The sequence below is a fragment of the Rhincodon typus genome, chromosome 16 (genome assembly GCF_021869965.1).
Source record: "Rhincodon typus isolate 14 chromosome 16, sRhiTyp1.1, whole genome shotgun sequence".
Lineage (NCBI taxonomy): Eukaryota > Metazoa > Chordata > Chondrichthyes > Orectolobiformes > Rhincodontidae > Rhincodon > Rhincodon typus.
Window position 1 is genome coordinate 7,662,271 of NC_063347.1, and position 21,870 is coordinate 7,684,140.

The 21,870-nt window shown below is 37.7% G+C and overlaps 1 protein-coding gene across 1 annotated transcript; it reads left to right on the forward strand.

Moving 5' to 3' along the window:
* Window positions 1-14,240: 14,240 nt before the first annotated feature.
* Window positions 14,241-21,568, forward strand: LOC109935728 (inositol hexakisphosphate kinase 2). The gene is made up of 5 exons (XM_020534367.2): window positions 14,241-14,698; window positions 16,940-17,162; window positions 17,709-17,869; window positions 19,711-19,886; window positions 20,801-21,568. Exons 1-5 carry the CDS (start codon window positions 14,497-14,499, stop codon window positions 21,290-21,292), a joined length of 1,254 nt encoding a protein of 417 aa, XP_020389956.1. The 5' UTR covers window positions 14,241-14,496; the 3' UTR covers window positions 21,293-21,568.
* Window positions 21,569-21,870: the final 302 nt, after the last annotated feature.

Here is a 21,870-nt window from a genome sequence, read left to right on the forward strand (position 1 = left end):
GTATGGAGGCTTTGTTTCTTCGAACTTCATAAACCAATACCTTGTGTACATGAGTGTGGAAGTTAAAACAATTCTTCATCCGAGTGAACTGACATTCAGTTTAGACAAATTTATATGTTTGGAGCACGTTGCTGAGTTTCAACATTTGAGTTAGATAAAATGACTAATTTTTTTTATAGCAAACCAGTGTAAACTTCAGTTGGATATTCATGCTGGTTTATCAAATTCTGTATGAAATATTCTTTCAAAGGAAGTTAATAGGCAAATTGTTTTTGTTTTTATAGTTCATATTTTAAATTACTTACAGTCCATATCTGTAAGCCTTTTGAAATAAAGTTTTATTCTCCTTTGCATTATCCAGCTGGCAGCAAAATTAGAGTGCTTTTTTAGAGAATAAAACTTCTTCCGATTCATCATGTGACTAAAGTTATAATTTCCTGTATGCTTACAAAGGGGCATATGAAACATAAGCATACCATTTGGCCTTTCAAATCACGATTGATCTACCTCTAAATCAATTTTTGCCCATTATTCCTATGTTCCTTGGTTTCATTAGTATTCAGTGATTGAGCTTCCACAGCTTTCTGCAATAGCGTGTTCCAAACAGTCTTCATCTTCTGAATGGAAAAATAGTTATCCTCGTCTTGGTCCCAAATTGCCTGTCTCTAATTCTGTATATCTGTACTATATTCCCTAGTTTTGACTCCAAAGCCAAGGAAACCATCCTTCACATCTGAATGAGATCATCTTTCGTTCCTTGAAACTCTAAGAGAATGCAGAACCAGTTTCTTCAACGTCTGCTCAAAGGCAATCCTGCCCACCCAGGAATTTGTTTTGTAAACTTGTGTTACACTTCCTCCATGGCATGTATTTCCTTCTTTGGTTAAGGAGACCATAACGTGCAAAATACTCCAAGTGCACTCTCTCAATCTCTGCACAATTACAGCAAGACATCTTTACTCCAGCACTCAGATCTCATTGTGGTGAAGGCTGACATATTTTTTGCCATCCTGCTTGCTTGCTGTGCTTTTCTTTTATTGGCTCATGAGCAAGGATATCAAGGCCCCTTTGGACATCATTTCCAAATCTCTCTTTACCCAACACTTGCTGTCTTTTTACCAAAGTAGGTAACCTCACATCTATGTTACACCTGTCGTATAGTTAACTGTTTACTTGGACTCTCCAACTCTCCGCGAAGCTTCCTTTCATCATCCTCTCAACTCTTCATGTTGTAGATTTCAGCAAGTTTGGAAATGTTATGTTTGGTTCCTTGCATCCAGATCAGTTATGTGAATTCTGAATAGCTGAGGCCTAACACTGATCATTGTGGTATTCCGCCAGTAACAGCCTGTCAGCTTTCTCGACTTTGTCTGTAAACTAATTTTCAATCCGTGACGGTAGATTCGATGCAATTAATGTGTTGTAATTTTGTTTACTAACCTCTCGTGTGGGATCTTTAATTAAAGCCTTCTGAAAATCCGAATGCACCACATCTATTGATTCTTGTTTATATATGCTACAAGTGGCAAGTTAAATTTGATTTCCCTCTTATAAATCCATGTTGACTCAGCTCCATCATGTGTTTATTTTCAAGATATATAATTATCACGCCCTTTCTACCATTTTCCTTACTACTGACATCAAACTGGTCTGCTGTTCTGTTTTCTCTCTTGCTCCCTTTTTAAATAGTAGGGTTACATTTGCTACTTTCCAATATGCAGGAATCTTTCCAGAATGTAGTTTTTTTTTGGAGATTTACTGTACCTTCCCCTGATGACGGACACCAAGTAATAGCTTTGCCTCTCTACTACTTCCTATTCTCCTGTCTGCGCCTGTAATGAGCTCTCACTTGTCCTTGCTAATTTTTTTGTATTCACATACCTAAAGATACCTTGATTGAATGCCTTTGTTACTAGCTGAGATTCATAGCCACTCAGCCCTTCGAGCCAGCTGTGCCATTCTTCACGATCATGGCTGATCGTCCAACTCAATAGCCTAATCCGGTTTTCTCCCCATAACCTTTGATCCCATTCATCCCTAGTTGCCTCTTGAATACATCCTCTGTTTTGGCATCAACTACTTCCTGTGGTAATGAATTCCATAGGCTCACCACTCTTTAGGTGAAAAAGTGTCTCCTCATGTCCGTCCCACATTGTCTACCCCGAATCCTCATACTGTGATCCCTGGTTCTGGACACCATCGGGAACATCCTCCCTGCGTCTACCCTGTCCAGTCTTGTTAGAATCTTACAAGTCTCTGAGATCTCCCCCCACCCCCATTCGCCTGACCTCTTGTGAAAACAATCCCAACCTAGTTAATCTCTCCTCATATGTCAGATTCGCCATCCCTGGAATCAGCCTGGTAAACCTTTGCTGCACACTCTCGAGACCAAGAGCATCCTTCCCCAGAAAAAGAGACCAAAACTGCATGCGGTGTTCTAGATGTGGCCTCACCAAGGCCCTGTATAGCTGCAACACATCCCTGCTCCTGTACTTAACCTGTCGCAATGATGGCCAATATGCCATTTGCCGCCTTTACGCCTGCTGCACCAGCATGCTTACCTTCAGCGATTGGTGCACAAGGACAACCAGGTCCCACTGCACGCTCCCCTTTCCCAATATACAGCCCTTTAGTTAGTAATCTGCCGTCTTGTTTTTGCTTCGCAAGTGAATAACCTCACATTTATCCAAATTATACTGCATCTGCCATTGATTTGCCCACTCGCCCAACCTGTTGAGATCATGCTGAGAGATCTCTGCATCCTCGTCGCAGTTCACCCTCCCACCCAACTTGGTATCATCTGCAAATTTGGAGATGTTACATTTTGCTCCCTCATCCAAATCATTAATATCTTTTGTGAATGGCTGGGGTCCCAGCACCAATCTCTGTGGCATCCCACTAGTTACTGCCTGCCAATTTGAAAAGGACCCATTAATTCCTACTGTTTGTTTCCTCTCTGCCAACCCATTTTTTTATCCATCTCAAAACACTTCCTCCAATCCCACGCACTTGAATCTTGCACATTAATCTCATATGTGGGACTTTGTCAAATGCTTTCTGAAAGTCCAAATATATTACATCGGCTGGCTCCCCCTTGTCAACTCTACTAGTTACGTCTTCATAGAATTCCAACAGATTTGTCAAACATGATTTCCCTTAATTCATGTTCGTTTTTCCTTTTTTAAAAAAAAAAAAATCAGTTTCTGGTCATCTTATCCTGTATTCTGAATTGCTTCACATCTTGGGCTTATTACTTTTTCTGGTAACTCAAATGAGTTACTTCCTTTGCTCTGTGAAATTTTCAACTAATGTTAGCCATGGTTGATAAACCTTTTCTTTTCGGAGTTTTGACTATACTTGCAGTAGACCATGTAATATTCTTTAAATGTGAGCCATTTCCTGCCTACCATCTAATCCTTCGATGTATTCCCCAATCTACCATAGCCAACTTTCCCTTTTACCTTTTGTAGTTTTCTTTGTTTAGAAACGGATACTAATTAACTTTCAAACTTGATACAAAAATCGTACAAAAATCATATTTTGGTCACTATTCCCAAAAGGCTCCTCTGTAGCAAGATCATTAATTATCTCTTTCGCTTTATATAATGCTAAATGTAGTTAACCTAAATCAATAATTAATTGGTTTATTACATGGTTAAGAAACCATCTTGTACACTCTAGGAATTCATCCTGGAAAGCACTAGTGCTAACTAGTCTATATGTAAATGAAGTTATTGCCCATGTTGCTTGCAGCTCAAATTTAAGAAAGTTTAGGTGTGAAGGCACTGCTATTTAATGGAAACTGTATACTGGAGTTCTGATGCTAGGTGCGCAGAGATAATCCAATTGAGTATATTATTGTGGATTTTTGTAAATGAGCAACCTAAATTGATACAGCAAAAGCAAGAACTGCAGATGCTGGAGTCAGAGATAAGTGTGGAGCTGGAGGAACACAACAAGTCCGGCAGCATCAGAGGAACAGGAAAGTTGATGTTTCGGGTTGGGACTGGAACAGTCCTGACCTGAAACGTCAACATTCCTGTTCCTCTGATGCTGCCTGACCTGCTGTGTTCCTCCAGCTCCACGCTGTGTTGAACCTAAATCAATACAACTTGAATTTTTTTTTAATCAATGGGCTCATAATCCAGAGGCCGCAGCGTTCTAAGGCCATTGGTTCAAAAGGTGAAATTTGAATTCACATAATTGTTAGTCTCAGCAATGGTCATCATGGCAACTATCATCAGTTTTTGTTTTTAAAAGAACCCTCTGATTCACTGACGTCATGTTAGGGAATAAAGTTGGTCATCCTTGCTCAGTCTGATCTACATATGATTCCAGACCCACTGCAATGTGGTTGATTTTCAACTGCCTTCTGAAATGGCCTTAGCTAGCCATTCATTTCAAGGGAAATTAGGAATGGGTAACAAATGCTGGACTTGCCAGCCATCCCAACATGCTGTGAAACAGTAAAGAAAATGGTGATTGCCAAAAGTCTCTTTGAAAAAGCTGAAAGGGACAGATATTTAATGTATTGTGAAATGAATGCAAGTTAAACCTTAGTACCTGACTATGCTTTGATTTGACTCGCACATCATTTGGATCATCTAATTCGTATGTAGCCTTTTATAAATGTGCGATGTCTCCATTTATTTTGAAGGCTATTTGTCAGGGTGCTTACTTTAAAGCATACAGAGTTACAGCAATTGCGCAGGTTCAAAACATGCACTGTCTGAAGATGCCATGAAAGTCTCACCTAAGCCTTTGTCCCCCGCCTGAGGTGAGATGACTGTCAGGCATGTATATGAGGGCTTAGGGTATGTTGAGGGCTGTTAAGGCTGGTGCATGCATGAGTTGGGTGAAAAGAGTCAGATCAGGTTGGAGGAGGATAGAGTTGAATCAGATTGGATCTATGGTGGGTGGGGATTTTCAGGAGGTTGACATGACCAAGAGTGGTTTAGTTATGAGTTGGGGATCATTTTAGTTGTTACCTAGGAGTTGGAGTATTAATATCTGTAATGTTTACTGGGTATTCATTAAACCAGGTCAGTTGGAAATCTCAACAGTCTCTGATTCTTAACTCAAGTTGTGGACTTCCTCAGAGGTATCAGACGCTGGGTGATTATTTATTGGAAGTTTCAACTTCCTGGGCAATTCACGGATTGAAACCTCTGCATGACCTTTAAGCACAACCCCTGTTTATGCTGCTAATAAATGTTTTCCATTAGGAAGATCTGGGCCAATGTTCAGTTAGCAGTTTAGATCCAAATTAGGTTTTGTTGAACTCATCCAAACAGGTAATTTGAGGTTTTTTCGATTAATGTAAGTCTTCTGAAACTGTGCCTTTTAAAGATGTACTTGAATATTGAATTATGCTAATTATATAATAATTGTGTAATGCAACCTAATATTTGCTTTCCATTGATGGACCCTGTGTATTTAGAATGGATTTCACAAGCATAAAACCAAGTGAATTTTTCAGCAATTTGTGCATATATGCAACTTCCCACCCCAACCGTAATTGATATCTTCCATCTGATATAATTTATGACCAACTTGAAGAATTAGCAACATTTTTGAATTTTAACTTTTTGTGGTGATATGTGCCATTACACATTGAGAATAATAGTGCCATTCACCCAGTGCTGCTGTGAGGAGGCATCGTTTGTTACCTATGTTCCACTCTGAGGTGGTTGTTCTCTTTTCTCTTCTGCCTCCTTTGTCATCCACTCTTGGTGTTCTCATTACCAATTTTTAAAACTGATAATTAAAATGAAGTACATGTCAGCTGAGTTTGGTGTTTAACTTGTACTATTTGAATTCATTAGTATGGAGTTGAAATTTTGACATTGTTCAATTTAACTGTTATGGATTTTGCAACAATGCTTTTTTAAACTTGATTAGAAATTACAATTTAAGAATGCATACAAGTTGCTGATTATGCTCCACAGTAGTGATTCTAATTCAATGTGTCTTCTCTATTCCCCGTCCTTTTATTTTGTTTATTCATCAACTTGGCTTCTTAAAATATTGATAATCACTAAATGCATTCCACAATCTCTCGATCCTTACGAATTAAACGGTCTTGCTTGCTGTGTAAATATTACATTTTGGTGTACTTGTGTCTACCGCAGACCAAATGGGGCTTTCACATCAGTGGAACTGGAAATATTTGTGGGGCTTGCGATGGCAAAAAAAGTATGCATTGTGTGATTACCTAGTTTTTAAAAAAAAAATCTGGTAAGTTTTACATCACTGACCTAATTCAGGGGTTTTGATCAGTATAATCTGCTTAATCCCAGAGAATATATTTTTGTCAAAACTGGGAATAATATAAGATCCACATTATAAATAAGTGCATAACCTAGGTGTTCAGTGTTTGTCAGCTATATTTGTTAATATCTCCCCCTGTTTTAAAAAAAAAAAGTCATTTGTTCACTTTTAGAAACTTGTGTCCATTCCTTTTTAAGATTTAATAATTTAATAAAACAAAGCCTTTTAATGTCCAATTATCCTTCAGAATGATTAATGTACAAGCATTACAATTGTGTATTCAACTGCTTAGGTAGTACAGCAATGCAACCAGGACTGTCCAAGCTGACCAGATATCCTAAATTAATCTAATCATGTTTGCCAGCATTTGGCCATATCCCTCTTAAACCCTTCCTGGCAGCTCATTCCTTAACTGCGCCACCCTCTGCGTGAAAAAATTGAGCTTGGCTCCTTTTTTAAATCTTTCCCCTTTCACTTGAAACCTATCCTGGAGAAAAGACCTTGATCATTCACCCTATCCATGCCCCTCATGATTTTATAAACTTCTATCAGGTCACCTCTAAGTCTCTGATGCTCCAGGGAAAATAGCCCCAGCCTATTCAACTGCCCCCTATTGTTCAAACCCTCCAACCCTGGCAACATCCTTGTAAATCTTTTTCTGAACCCTTTCAAGTTCCACAACATCCTCCCTACATCAGGGAGACCAGTATTGAAGGTAGTATTCCAAGAGTGGTCTAACCAATCTCCTGTACAGCTGCAACATGACCTCCAATTCCTGTATACTCAATGCACTGACCAATGAAGGGAAGGATACCAAACACCACCTTCACTTTCCTGTCTACCTGCCACTCCACTTTCATGGAACAATGAACCTGCACTCCAAGGTCTCTTTATTCAGCAACACTCTCCAGGACCTTACCATTTAAGTGTATAAATCCTGCCCTGATTTGCCTTGCCAAAATGCAGCAACCAACACTTATCTAAATTAAACTTCACCTGACACTCATTAGCCCATCTGATGAAAGTCCCGTTGTATTCTGAGGTTACCACCTTCGCTGTCCACTACACCACCATAATCGATGTAAAAACATACTAAGTAATAGAACTGTAATGCAGGGGTATGCACATCACTGTTATAATTTATTTACAGCAGAAATCACTTAAATAATGCAACTTTGCCTTAAATAAAACTTATTGGCAGAGAGCCTTCTCACTTGCATCCTCAACTGATTACTTGGACGTGGTGGAGATTGTGACAATACAGTAAATGTCGAGTTATTTAGATATATAATTTTTGTTGGTTTATCAAGAGTGCTAGTTAAAACAAAATTTGCTGCATTGTCTATATCCTAAGCAGTTGGCAAATCTTTTTCTTCTAATTTTTGTGCAGCCTGAGATCGAATGAAGCAAAGAACAAGTCTGGAAACTTCATCTGTACATTGTGGTTTCTCTGTGGGAAAATGGGTATATCCAAAACCGCTGGTGGAGCAGTTAAAGTATTGGATCTCACCACTTTCAAAACTGAAATTCATAGTTATCTCAGAATTCAAACTGTGGATTTTGCCAATGTCTGATTTCTAGAGTGGTAATTAAGCATGTAGTTAAGAATCTAGTTTGTTCCAGCAGGGTGAATTGGAACAAACTGAAATTACATTTCTTAAAAATGCTTCTCTGTAGCAAATATTCTTCACCGACTAAGATATATGAAGCATTTCCATTTCAGGATATCTTGACTATCAAAAAAGATGGAAGCTGATTTGTATAAACTTTGTATAAATATTAAGAGAGAAAAAACACATCAGCATTTGAAAGGGATATTTATCTTGTTATCAGAGTACTCTTATGCTCATTGAACTAGATTTTTCTTAATGCCTAGGCTTTCAATTTAATTTTTGGTTGTTTGCCAGTTAATTGAATTCTAGTTATATCAAAAATGTAGCTGTGAAGAGTTAAAACAGTCTTGGTTGACAATTAAATATTGAGGGTGGACATTATAAATGTCAGTTATAACTAACCACATGAAAGATTGTGAAAATGTCACAGGCTGTCTGTACCTGAGACAGCTATTTTTACCACTTCCCAGCAATGGAAAGTATATTTCTTGTAGCTAAACAAAAATATTCCTGTCTGTATTATGCATTAGTGTAAATGATAGTTGATAAATGGTAGATGGTCAACAGACAGTGCCCTAAAGACCGTGTTACTAGGTAAATAATCCAGAGCCAATGCTGTGGGGACATTGGTTCATATAATGATTGGAGTATGAATTTGATGTCCATTAACAAATCTGGAATGTAAAGTTGATCGTCATTTATGATCGTCGTGACAACTATTATAGATTTATTATAGAAACCCTATCTGCTTCACTAATGTCCTTGAGGAAAGGAAATCTGCAATCCTTGCCACATCTGGTGAAATGTGTCTTTGGATCCACTGTAAGGTGGTAAGTCTAAAATACTGTCTAGCTTTCTAAGTCATTTCAATTAGCGCAATTAGGGGTGGTAGCAAATGCTGACCTTGCTGGCAACATTCCCAAGAAAGAATAAAAAGATGATTTTTGGAGAAAGCAGCATATCAGGCATAATGAAGAATCTTGTGGAATAACTATGATACATGTTTGCAATGGAAAAGTGGCCTTGTAACTTATTTTTTGATGGTCCCAATTCCATTAACTGAAGAAATATTTACTGGTAGATGTACATTAAAAATGATTTGCAAAATTGATTCTGCATGTTTTGTTGAATTGATTTGCATTAATCATTTGTAGTCACTTTCAGAAGCCAGAATTGTGTACTGTTTTTGTCAATGATCTATTTTAGTGGATTGCATAAATATTATCCACAAGTTAGGTAGGACCTGCTTTTTGCTACTTCACTTTCTTTTCCTGTTTAAACCTTGCTGTTCAAGTTTTCCTGTTGGCTAAATGAAATTGGTTTAACCTTCTCCAGAATGACTAATTGGAGACCAGTGGTGCCTGAAAGATCTTTTAACAGTTGTGCCTCCACTGCATGGAGAGAGCCTTTTTTTAAACTTCCGTTAGCTGGTTTGTCTGAGGTTTTAGATTAACTCTTAACAGCCAACAACACTCATCCATTTATTAAAACACATGCATGTATAAAAATAGTATGCAATTCAGCATACATCTGGAAGGAAAAGGAACCTCCTGTCATTGCATGAATAAATCTGACAGATGGTGAGCAGGTGATAAACATTGATCTGAGTTCCCCAAAGCTTGTTTACATTTCAAATACCTTATTGACAGTTTAAAATGGTTCTGACAGTCATTGGTCCACTTTTCCATTAGCATCGTGTTATTGTATCTTGCAGTGGAGGTGAATTGTAAATTGTAGATCTAAAAGAAATGCAATATTAAACTCATAAAAATAATTCAAGATTCAAAGTTTTGTCATAAAATCTCCCATCAATATTTTAAATAGAAAATTCACTTTTAATTTTGATTTACTCGTATTTTCAATTGGTAAATACTGAAGCACATTTTTGTAGCTATTTAAAAATACCCATTATGTTAAATCAGTTGCAGCTTTCCAAATAAGTTTGAGAATTTCCAACTGACGTTTAAATCTACTCTTCACATTTAATTTATACATTGCATCATTTTATTCCTTGACTGACTGACAACTTTTTTTCCTGCTCCACCGCTTGACTTCCATATGTGCTGCCTATGTTGCATAATCACTGAGTGAAAAAATTCAGAACTCCTATGCATGAAATTGTTAGGTAGCAATATCTAATATAGAAATAAGATTCTGTAAATGTAAAATAAAATTCAGTAAGTGTTCAAAATACTCAGCTAGTTTAAATTGAATATGACTCATATTTAGAACAGAGTCAAATATGGCTCTTCCTCAATGTTTACTTTGGTCTGGGTTTTCTGCTGGCTAGGCACTCATTATTCCATTGTGGCTAGGACTTGTGAATGACACCTCATTGGAATGTACCACAATGGAGATTCCAAGGAATTGCCTGGGAAATTGAATTTTTTGCTGGGCAATTCCTGTATACCTGAAACCCTCGAGGGTTCCAATGAAATAGAGTAAAATAGTTACTCAGGAAAGGTCAGACTATTAAATGCATAGCTTAACTCCTGAGTAACTATTCAACACATCCCACCCCCCCACCCCCACCCCGATCTCTCATATCACCAGTTACACCTCCCCAGATCTTGACCTGCCAAACCTCCTGCTTGTCCAGACCGAATTCTCTCTCTTCACTCGCCACCCTGACCGAATGTAAACACAGCATCACTTACCTTGCACCCTCACTCCCATCTTATCCCTGGAACCTTGCATCCTCCCCATCTGACACCGTACTTATTTGACTCCCTAATCCTTGCTCACTTCGCACTGTATCCACTCAACATTCTGATGTCATACTCTCCTTAAGTTTGATAGAAGCTGTTAAAGTGGCTGTCAGGAATTTTGAGTTTTAGTATTTGGCTCCTGACTGCTATGAAAACTGGTGTCAGTTTGCCTTCCTCTGACAGTTCTCCACTACAAAAGAACTGTCAGAATGGAAGTACCACTCTGCATTTCTTAGGGAGCCCTGATTGCAGTTATCTAAGAAGTGCAGAACTCCCTTTTTCATAAAGGAAAACCAAGATTGCCGATCATTGTAAAAATCTGATGTTTTACTTCCCTCTTCACTGATGCTTTCAGACCTATCGAGTATTTCCAGCAGTTGTTTTTATTAGCAGCAACTAATAGTTGTGGTCTATGCCAAATAGATTTGTGGCTAACTTTTAAAATTTTGTCACAGAATTTCTGGCTTGAAAAGATAAAAACAATTGTCTCTGTAAATTAAAATCAGAATTTTCAAATGACTGCCCAAGTTTCATACTTTTATTTCCAAATATTCTATTTTGAAATATCAAAATTTAATTCTCGAGCTTATTCAAGGTTTCATTGTGTGGTGCATTGTTAAAATGTTTCTTTGTAACCTTGAACCTCGTGCCAATTGTACGAAACATAACTTTAGAATGCAGTTTGTTGTTCATCTGGAATTTTGAGGTTTTCAGATATCATACTTGAGACTTAATGGAAACAGTGTAGCGAGTGTGTGCTCACTTTGCATTCATGTACTATTTTCATTTGGGTTTCTCTCTGCATTAATAGTGCATTTAATATATTTCAAATCTGAATCAAAAGACATGTTCAGAGTTTCAAATCAAATCATTATTGCAGGATTGGAAGATGAAGGGTAAACATAACGTAAGGCATTTTAGCATTGCTGTTAGGAACTTTTGGCTGTTAAATGATCGTGACAGACAGAGATTTGCAAAGGTGAAATAAGTGTTTTTTTTTCATATTTTTGTTTTATTGTGAGTTATCACATTTGAAACATAAATATTGTTTTATAAATATTCTTTTGGCAACTCATTACTTCAGAGGTGCCTGTATTAGTTTGGCTCTGGAGCCTTCTGTGCCGCACCGCAAGGTTTCAAATAATTTAAAGAATATTTTAAGTATTCATTATTTGTAAAATTGTTAACTTTATGGAATGTTATGTTACAGTTTGAAGCCATCAACTGCAAACATTTGGCATCTATATAAAATAGTTCTAATGTAAGCTTTGACTTCTAAATGCCTTGGCTCTGCAAATAAAATTTTATGCAAACTTTAGGTTGCTGTATATTTGTTGATATTCATGCAGCATGGCATAATTTCCTGTACATGTATACGTAGTCCTTTAAAGTGAATGTATTATGCACTTTTTCATATCCTGTTTAACTCCCTACTGCTGCATAATTATCCTCACTTTTCATCCCATTCAGTGGCTCTTCTTGCAATAGTAACAGCATACTAGTTTTATGGATTAAATGAGTGTCCCTTGTTGATTGTACCTCAAGTTACCTTAAAGCACCATTAGAAGGGGGAGGAAAAACAGCCAGGTAGGTTGCTTAGATTTCATGTGTATGAAAGGAAATGTACTAGAGGGCAACTGGTGTTATTTAAGTTGTCGTCAAATTGCAGTAATGTTTAGAGGGCATCAGATGAAGGATCAGTGATAAACTAATATTGTGGCCCCCCACGTGAAAACTTGTGGACATCTGTCACCATCATGTAATACTTTGTAGCATGTTGGGTTTACTTCTGTACCTTATTAATAAAAGTCATGCCAGTACAAAAATCCTTAAATACTCTTTCTGATTTGATGGCCTTTTGTGAAATTTATCAAAGCAAGATTGAGATTAGTGAGAAAATGTGAAGAGACAATATTTATGTAAATATATTATTTGACAAAATTAGAGTGTGGAAGATAAAGAACTTAAAAGGCAGAAGTTTGACTGATAATGTCTTGCTAAGTACAACGTAATGCAGAAATGTAATCTGCATTTGTTAGTTCTACCACGGGTATGGACATCAAGCCGTGGTTACTATCTATAAGATTTTAGTCTCAAATCTTCCTTGAAAAGACCTGCTAAATCTTCACAATGAGTTAGATTTTGTATCTGCAGGAAGTTAACTAACCACCTACAACTAAAACCTACCAAGTGTGTGAAACTTTGAAATGTTTCTGACAATGTGCAAATATGTTTGCATAATATTTAAGTAAAATGTTGCATTCTTGCAATCCCCAGCAAATGCTTCTGACAAGCTGCATATATTCTTTGGCAACAATGGGGCCATTTGGTCATCCTTGTACCCATTAATCTCATTGACAAGGAATGTATGTGGTTGCATTAGTGTCATCATTGAGGCATGGGTGTAATATGACTTGTTTTCTTGCTGCGAGGGTATGTTTTTCTACAGCTAGAGCTGTAGCCTTTGGCATTCATTATAATTAGTATTCAGCAAACAGATTCATTAGCTTGTGACTCAGCAGATGGCATCACTTGTTTGTGCCTAGAATGAAATTTATGAAATCTTTTGTCTTGGTGTTGAGCTGAATCCGAATTGTAAAAGCATTTATTGTATTTTGTCCAAGTGGAGTATTAGCTCTTTGCCCTTAACGCTCTCCCCACCTTGCCAAAAAGAGACCTGTGCTTGAATTTAAATAATTGAAAACCAAATAAAGTTAAAGGTATTGCATTCATTATGCAGTAGCTGAATTTTTGCTTGTTGAAGCACAGAAGTTAATCCTGAGATTTTGTGCTCGTTAAATTGTAATCCTTGTTGAGGAGAGCTCTCTCTTTGAACCTTACGTAAAGCCTAGAAACAACTGATTTTTGTTGCGTTCCGAGTTTTGCTACGGTAATTTTATCTGAAACAGTGTGAGTCTGTACAATGCTGGTTGTTTTAAAATTGCAGAATTTGTTCTGCAAAAAACAATGGCACAAGTGCATGTCTCCTGATTTGACACCTAGTTGATAGTAATTTAAAACCAATATTTGATTACTCTAAATATACGACTATAAAGACTATATCAAAATGGTTAAAAATCTGACAGTATAGGCATTTTCTTTTAACAATTTATTTTCCTTTTACTTTTCTGCAGTTGTTATAAATTATTTTGTAACCATACAGCAGTGAAACACTAGATGCGCAGATTGCAAAAGTGTTAATTTAGTTATTTAACCTTTAGGACCATAGAGTTCCACTGCATATTACTAAAGAGTTCAATTTCAATGTGCTTGTTGATCTCGCTTTCTCTTCCGTATTTAAGAAAACATGCGTGATTTTCTCCTTTTTAATAACTGTGTTTTAATCTTTTGTTAATTTGTTTTAAAAATAAACTTGAGACTATTTCCTTTTTAAGGATAGCTTTGTTGTGTGAATTGTGCAATTGCATTTTATGTTGTACTTTGATCCTTTATGGTTAAGGGACTACTGTGAAATAGCTAGAAACCAGCTGAGGGCAGCATTGTTCTGCATTTTTCCCCAGCCCAGCTCCTTCCCTGTTTGACACGCTGCCATTCCCTCCCCACTGAAAGTAAGTGGTTGTCAATTGGTCACACTTTGTGACGTAGGTGGAATATAATTGGATCAGCTATTTTTGTGTGTGACCTCACAGCTTAGTATTTCATTGCTCTTCCCAGTGTGTCGGTATAGTTGAGTTGCAGCTCAAGAAATTGTTTACTGGAATGTTTGACATACTTCAAGAGGTGATTCGGTTATAGAGTTGAGAAAACCTAAACTTTGGGAATTTAATTGTTATTGCAGGATCTTGGCATTGAATTGACCACCCGAGGGAGAAGAATCTCCAGCTGGGTTATAGTCACAGTCTTCATACAGCCTGCAGTACTTGTTTGTCTAATGTGCTTTAAGGATGAGCCCAGCACTAGGAGCAATGGAAGTGGAGAACTATGCAAAGGGAGTCCTCCTAGAGCCATTTGTTCACCAGGTTGGAGGACATTCGTGTGTCCTCCGCTTTAATGACAAGACCATTTGTAAACCCCTCATTCAACGGGAACATCAGTTTTATGAAACACTGCCACCAGAGATGTGCCGGTTTACACCAAAGTATAAAGGTAAGTACAAAACCCTTTCTTTTTAGTCTGACAATGCGTACGTGTTCTGTGTTTTTGTTTTCTTTCCTCCTTGTTCTTGTACAAAGTCTCACTGGTGTTGGGTTACCATGGGAGGGTGGGGAGAAGAATATTTGTCTCTTGTTTTTGTTTCAAATTTATCAGATGAAAGCCGTGGTTGCCAACTAGATCGCAGTGTAGTTGCGTGCCGCTTGAGTAGCCTGTATTCTGCTATGCTTTAGTGGGTCTGCTGATGGAGGTAAGTTCACCCAAGAAGGATAAAATGTAAAGTATTTGTAAAGTTTTTTTTTCAGGTTTTAATCTTGAACATGAATTAGATTTTAATAAGTACAGTTTCTAAAGACTTGCCAATGTGCAAAATTGTATGTTTTTATTAAAGTGTAAATGAAACCGCTGGAGCTTTTCTCTCTCTAACGATTTCAGTAGGCTTTAGCAGGCTTTTTAAAGTTGAGGTAAGAGCTGGAAAAGCAGCATTCAGAGCCTGACGCCCTACACCTAGAGGGAACGGGATCGACTGGAACAACTAGCTCCACCAGGGTGTGAGAGTCAGCCAGTTCTGTTGTAGACTGTAGTTGGGAAAGTTCGTAGTACAGTAAGTGACAACATTTGGACATTGCAATCTCACATGCATTTTTTATTTAAGAGGGAAGAAAGTAATGTGCATAAATTGTCGAGGAAATATGTTAACAGATTTAGTTTCTATCAGTATTTAAGCAATAAAGTTTTTTTTGTAAAATGAATAGGTTAACTACTTCAGTACTGGGTTATGGGCATAGTTTTTAATTCCTTAATTTATGGCAATCATATAACATTCATTTGGAATGCATTAATGTGAAACATTAAATTGTATATCTTCAGAAAAATAAGCTTTTAATCTTGCATTGTAATTTTTTAGATAGAATTTTGTAAAATGAAATTTTAGAAGAGACTAATTTAGGTTAATATGTGAAGCATGTGTTTGATGTAAATTTAGAATTCTTTTCAGGGATTTGTTGTCTTGTGCTTTGGGGAAGGTTGGGACTCATGTCTCCTCTTCGTCCCCTCATGTTTTTTTTTTCCAGGATAAATCCCTAGCCCTTGTCCTAGCTTCCCTCGGTTAACCCTGTCTGTCTGAAGGACAACCTGGGTTCTGCCACCCCCCTGGTTAGATCCATTCTTGATGTTTACTCCATGGCCAGCTGCTCAGTGCACGAATCTGAACTACGGGTTCCTTCATCCAGAATGCTCTGTCTGGCAGTCGTGCAGGATGACAAAAGACCCATTCAGACTGCTGTTGGACTGTTGAGAAAAAAGACGAAGTTAGGATTGAAGCAGCAGTCAACCAACAGCTGAACTAAATTCTTTGTAAAGTCATTAAGCCAAACCAAAGACTGGCCTCAGATATACTTACAGACCTCTTCAATGAATTTGCGAAGCAGCAAGCACAGGTCATTGACTGCGTTGTGGGTGAGGGGGAAATGCATTACATTTGCAATGAATTGCAGAACAGTAAATGGAATTATGAATTGGTGTTTTTTACATAATTAGCAAAAAAAAAATTGGAATGTAATACTTAAACCTTGTAATTATTTGTATGTACAGCTTGTGGGAGATTATGTGCTGGCTTGTGTGTCTCATAATTGCAGTTTATCTTGGTTTTAACAAAGCTTTACAGGATTCTGTATTTCACTGTGTCAGAATGTTGCAGCAAGCTTTGTATTCACTATTCTGCATCAGCCTTTTTTTACCATTTGGCTTTATGAATTGCATTGCTATGCTCTGTTTCATAATTGGAGAATTATGGTGCATTGGCCTTCAAGATTTGAATGAAGTGGTGTTTTCCATGTTGCTCTATTGGATACATTTTCTCAATAAATTGCACAAAAATAATTTCAGTTCCAATAAACAACTTCCTCAAGTCTATTTGTCTCACTTGTTTTATTGACTCCTATTTCATTATATGCTGATGTATGTGCAGTGTTTGAGCTGGGGAGGGTTGTTTTGTATAAATTGGAAGTTTATTTTTTTTCCAGATTATAGAGGTGTCTTTGTCTAGTTTTTTTTTTGATTTGTTAGGTTGAAAGCCGGCACAACTGCATAAAAACTGAAGGCTTGGGTAAGCAAACAGGCTGTTTTTGTTGTCACTGTTACTCTGTGCAATCAAGTGACTAATTTAGTTGCTAAGGTTTTTGTGTCTGCTTTCTACCTACCTGACAATTATTTCGTTTTCTGTTCTTCTTGTAGGAGTCGTTTCTGTAAGTTTTGAGGAAGATGAAGAAGGAAATCTATGCTTAATTGCCTACCCATTATCAGGGGACCAAGCTGATTTGGAAAATGTAGATAACTCCGAATGTGAACCTAAAAATAAGCTAATAAAATGGAGTAATAAGAAACCTGTGTTACTAGAAAATGACAATTACGGAAAAGAACGGGTCAGGCAAAATAGGAAAGAAGAGAAAATGAAAAGGTTGGTCTCTAAAGTCATGGGCTAGTTGTATAATGTCTTAATCACTTAGTATATCTACACCACAGTAGAATACTTTTGTCTTTTCTGTGTTTATTAGTTTAAAGTTATCACAGCCTTTTGGACCTTCTGTTTTCAATATTGTTTTCTAAATAAATAATGCCGTCCTCAGCTCTTATCCAAAAACATCTGAAGAGTGTTTTTTAGTTCAACAAGCCAGTCAAGTTTTTTTCCCCACATGTTGTTTGCTCATTTATTTATACTCTCATTAAATGAAAGGTTTTAGTTTGTTCCAATCTGCCACATAAGTAGTAATTGCAATTTGATTCATTAATAATGAAAAGTATACCTCTTTTTAATTTTAACTACAAAACTGTGCCCACATATTTAAAATTAGTAGGGAGATGCAGACTTTGGACAGTTTTTTTTTGTGGTGTACAGATAAAGTGTAATTTTTCTTTAAAATTAAATCATCTTGTATGTATGCCATGAAATTCTCAGAACAGACAGTGAAGTTAAAAATTAAAACTGTTAATTCTGTTTTTATAGCCATAAACTAGATGAGGAATTTGAATCTAAGAAGTCGGAGGTATTGTATTATAGTATTGAGAAGAAGTCTGGGAAAGTAAAACATAACCCCTGGAGCATGAAGTGTCACCAGCAACAGCTGAAACATATGAAGGATAATGCCAAGCACAGAAACCAATACAGTATCCTTTTCTTGACTGTAGTATTTAAACATGTTTTCCCTGTCTCTCCCACTGGCCCCAATCCGAATTTTATGTGGATCTTCAAATGTGCATTTGCAAACCATTTGTGGAAGTGTGCATTAATGTTATACAAATGATTTGTGTCAGAGGGTGCATTGATGTAGCTCAAACAGTGCAGATATCTTTGACCATTTATTTTTAGTGATTGAGGTAGTTGGAAAGGCTGAGAGGTCTGCTTGCAATCAGTTGTCTTTCAGTCCTGTTGCCTTTCATGTGTGATTTGACCTGGGTGAACCACCTGAATGAGCCCAGACTGACTTTGGTACTTGCACGCTTCCACTAGGAGAGTGAGCATGACTTGTTTTGATTGTCATATGACCCATTTATGCTGTGGTCTTTGGCAATATAAGGCATTTGTTTTGCCTTTGAAGAGATTTGGAGGAGCAAGATTTTCCCCATCCGTGCGATTTTATTTTTTGGCTTCAAGACTCGCGTTTCTATTCAGAAGAGAACAATACAGTGCAGGAACTGGCCTTCTTGCTCTCCAAGCCTGCACCGCCATGTTTTGCCCTTGGATTCTCAGACTGTCTTCCCTTACAGGATGTGTATCCCTCTGTTCCCTTCCTAATCATGTGTTCCTCCCAAGTGCTTCTTGAGTGCTGCTATTGTGTCTGCTTCCACCACCACCTCTGGCAATGCATTCCAGGCATTTATGTGAAAGACTTGCCTTGCACATCTCTTTAAAACATTCCCCTCCCACCCGCCTCACATCTTGAACCTGTGTCCCTTAGTAATTGACCCTCCACCCTGGGAAAAAGTCTCATACTTCCCACATTATCCATTCCATTCACAATATAAACTTCTATCAGGCTGTCTCTCAACCTCCTGCGTTCCAGGGAAAACAAACCCAGACTATCCAACATTTCCTCATAGTCAAAATCCCCCATACCAGGCAACATCCTGGTAAACCTTTTCTGTACCCTTTCTAAAGCATCCACATCCTCTTGTAGTGTGGTGACCAGAACTGTACACAGTATTCCAAGTATGGCCTAACTAAAGTTTGGTAAAGCTGCAGCATCACTTGCCTATCCTTATACTCAATGCCCCTTCCAATCAAGGCAAGCACGCTATAAGCCTTTTTTACTACCTTTACCTACCTGCGCTACCACTTTCAGTGATCTGTGGACCTGCACGCCCAGGTCCTTCTGCATTATCAATACTGTATATTCACTGCATAATTTCCACCTGTACTTAGCCTTCCGAAATGCATCACCTCACATTTGACCAGATTAAACTCCGTCTGCCATTTTTCTGCCCATGCATCCAACTGATCTATATCCTGCTGTATCCTCGACAGTTCTTCTCACTATCTGCAACTCCTCCAACTTTTGTATCACTGCAAACTTACTAATTAGACAAGCTACATTTTCCTCCAATTCATTTATTTTTACACCAGGGTCCCAGCACTGATCCCTGTGGAACACCAGTAGTTACAACCCTCCATTCTGAAAAGTATCCTTCCACCGCTACCTTCTGCCTCCTATGACTAAGCCAGTTCTGTATCCATCTTGCCAGCTCACCCCGATAGCATGTGACTTCACCTTTTGTACCAGTCTGCCGTGAGGGACCTTGTCAAAGGCTTTACTGAAGTCCATGTATGTAACATCACTTGCTTTTCCCTTCTCAATCCTGTTTGTCACCTCCTCAAAAACTCAATCGAGTTAGTGAGGCATGACCTCCCCCGCACAAACCATGCCATCTATGGCTAATAAGTCCATTTGTTTCTAAATGTATCAAGTCTTTGTTTCAAATTCCTGTGAATTCCTTAATGCTACAATCAGAATTTATTTTACTGGAGAATTTAACATGCCGTTATGAAGTCCCTTGTGTTCTGGACTTGAAAATGGGAACACGCCAACATGGGGATGATGCATCTGAGGAAAAGAAAGCTAATCAAATCCGTAAATGTCAGCAAAGCACTTCAGCCATTATTGGTGTTCGAGTCTGCGGGATGCAGGTGTGTATGTTAATGATTATGTCATAGCTTTATTCTAAGTGGAAAGTAATTATACCATTTTTTAAAATAGTGTGTAGGCCCTTAAATTTTTTTGCCTCATTCCGTGTGCGTGCAAACTTGAAAGAGGCTAAACTGCGTATGTGCCTTGAGAGAATGTTCTGGTTGCGGAAAGAAGTCTAGCAAGGAACATTAGTGAATGGGAATGGAAGAATGCTGCATTTGGTCTCTTCCAAACAGCTACATTGAGTGTAGCACATTTAAAATTTGGAGGTTGAGAAATTTGGTGCTGGAGTGGACAGTGTGCACCTTTTTTGAGCTTGCTCTGCTTTCAGTAATGCTGAACTTCAATCTCAACTTCCAGTTTCTGTCCAATCCCCAATTTAACTAGACTGTGTGCAACTTTAATTGCTTAAAACAAATTGAAAGGGAGCAGTACAATTATTGCCAAATTTAGTGGTCTTAATAAAAGTGGCATCCTGTTGTATTCAATGTTGAATATTCATGTTCAACATTCTGGACAAAGGATCTTTATACTTAGTGTTCACTTTGCCACTTTTAAGTAACAAATATCTTTCAGTAGTTCAGGTAATAGAACTGTTGATAAATTTATGTCAGGCCAGAAATAGATTTCCATAGTACCATATTGAACAAAAATGCAGAGGTATTTGTATATATTTGTGATTTGGGACAATGTCAGAGTTGGTTATGCACATGTTTGAAGAGATAGAAAGCAACATCCCACAATTCTGCTTTCTTTAAAAGCTGAATTCTTCACCTGTTCCTTGGCAGTTGTTGGTTTGACATACTACATGGTGACTGACAAACTTGATGCTATTTCTTTTAAATGTGGACCAGCTTTATATGATGTCATAGGAAAACTGTATTTTGATATTAATGTTATATTTTCTCTCCAGGTATATCAAGTAGACTCTGGCCAGCTCATGTTCATGAATAAATACCATGGAAGGAAGCTTTCTGTACAAGGGTTTAAAGAAGCACTTTACCAATTTTTAAATAATGGAAAGTATTTACGCAGGGACCTTTTTGAACCTGTTCTTAAGAAACTGTCTGAACTAAAATCTGTCCTGGAGAAACAGGAGTCATACCGTTTTTACTCCAGTTCCCTGCTTATAATTTATGATGGCAAAGAGTCGGCTACAGATTCCGATTCTGAATATTCTGAAGACCTTTCTGAAGAGTCAGCTGATGAATCTGCAGGAGCATATGCTTACTCAAACTCCAGCAGCAGTATGGTTGATGTCCGTGTGATTGACTTCGCTCACACAACATGCAAGTATTTTGGTGAAGACAGCGTAGTCCATGAAGGACAGGACACTGGCTATATCTTTGGACTTCAAAATTTAATAACTATTATTAAAGAAATAAGAGATGACAACAATGAATAAACTAGAAAAGCATAACGCTATTGTGAATGGGTTTTATTTGTAGTCAGATTATCGACTGACCAATCTCAAGGTCTTGACATTCGTGGACCTGGTGGTAGACATTCATCGGCAGGAGACTTAACAGAATGGGCATTTCCTCAGTTGGTGCTGGAAAAAGGCACTTACAGATATCTATTTATTTTAAATATTTCACAAACATTCCATATTATTTGACATGTCAAATACCTCTGTATTTCTGTGCGTAACTGTTCATAAATAAAATCTTGTTTTGTGGTATAGAGTTTCTCATGCCTTTGTTTTCATTTGCTTTTTTTAGAATTGTAATTTATCAGTCAATTCCTCTGCTAATGGGTGCATTAACAACCTTGGTATCTAAACTGATCTGTGAGAATCACCCTCCGTCCCTATGTTTCCCCAAACCATTTTATTTATTGATTGCAATGAATATCATTGTAATCCATTTTTTGTATCACCAAATCAGCGTCTCTGGGCATGCTGACATCCATCTCTCGGTAACCAGTTAGTGCAGGTATGATAATATAACCGGAGTTTTTGTGATTGCAGCTGTTTGTGTCAGT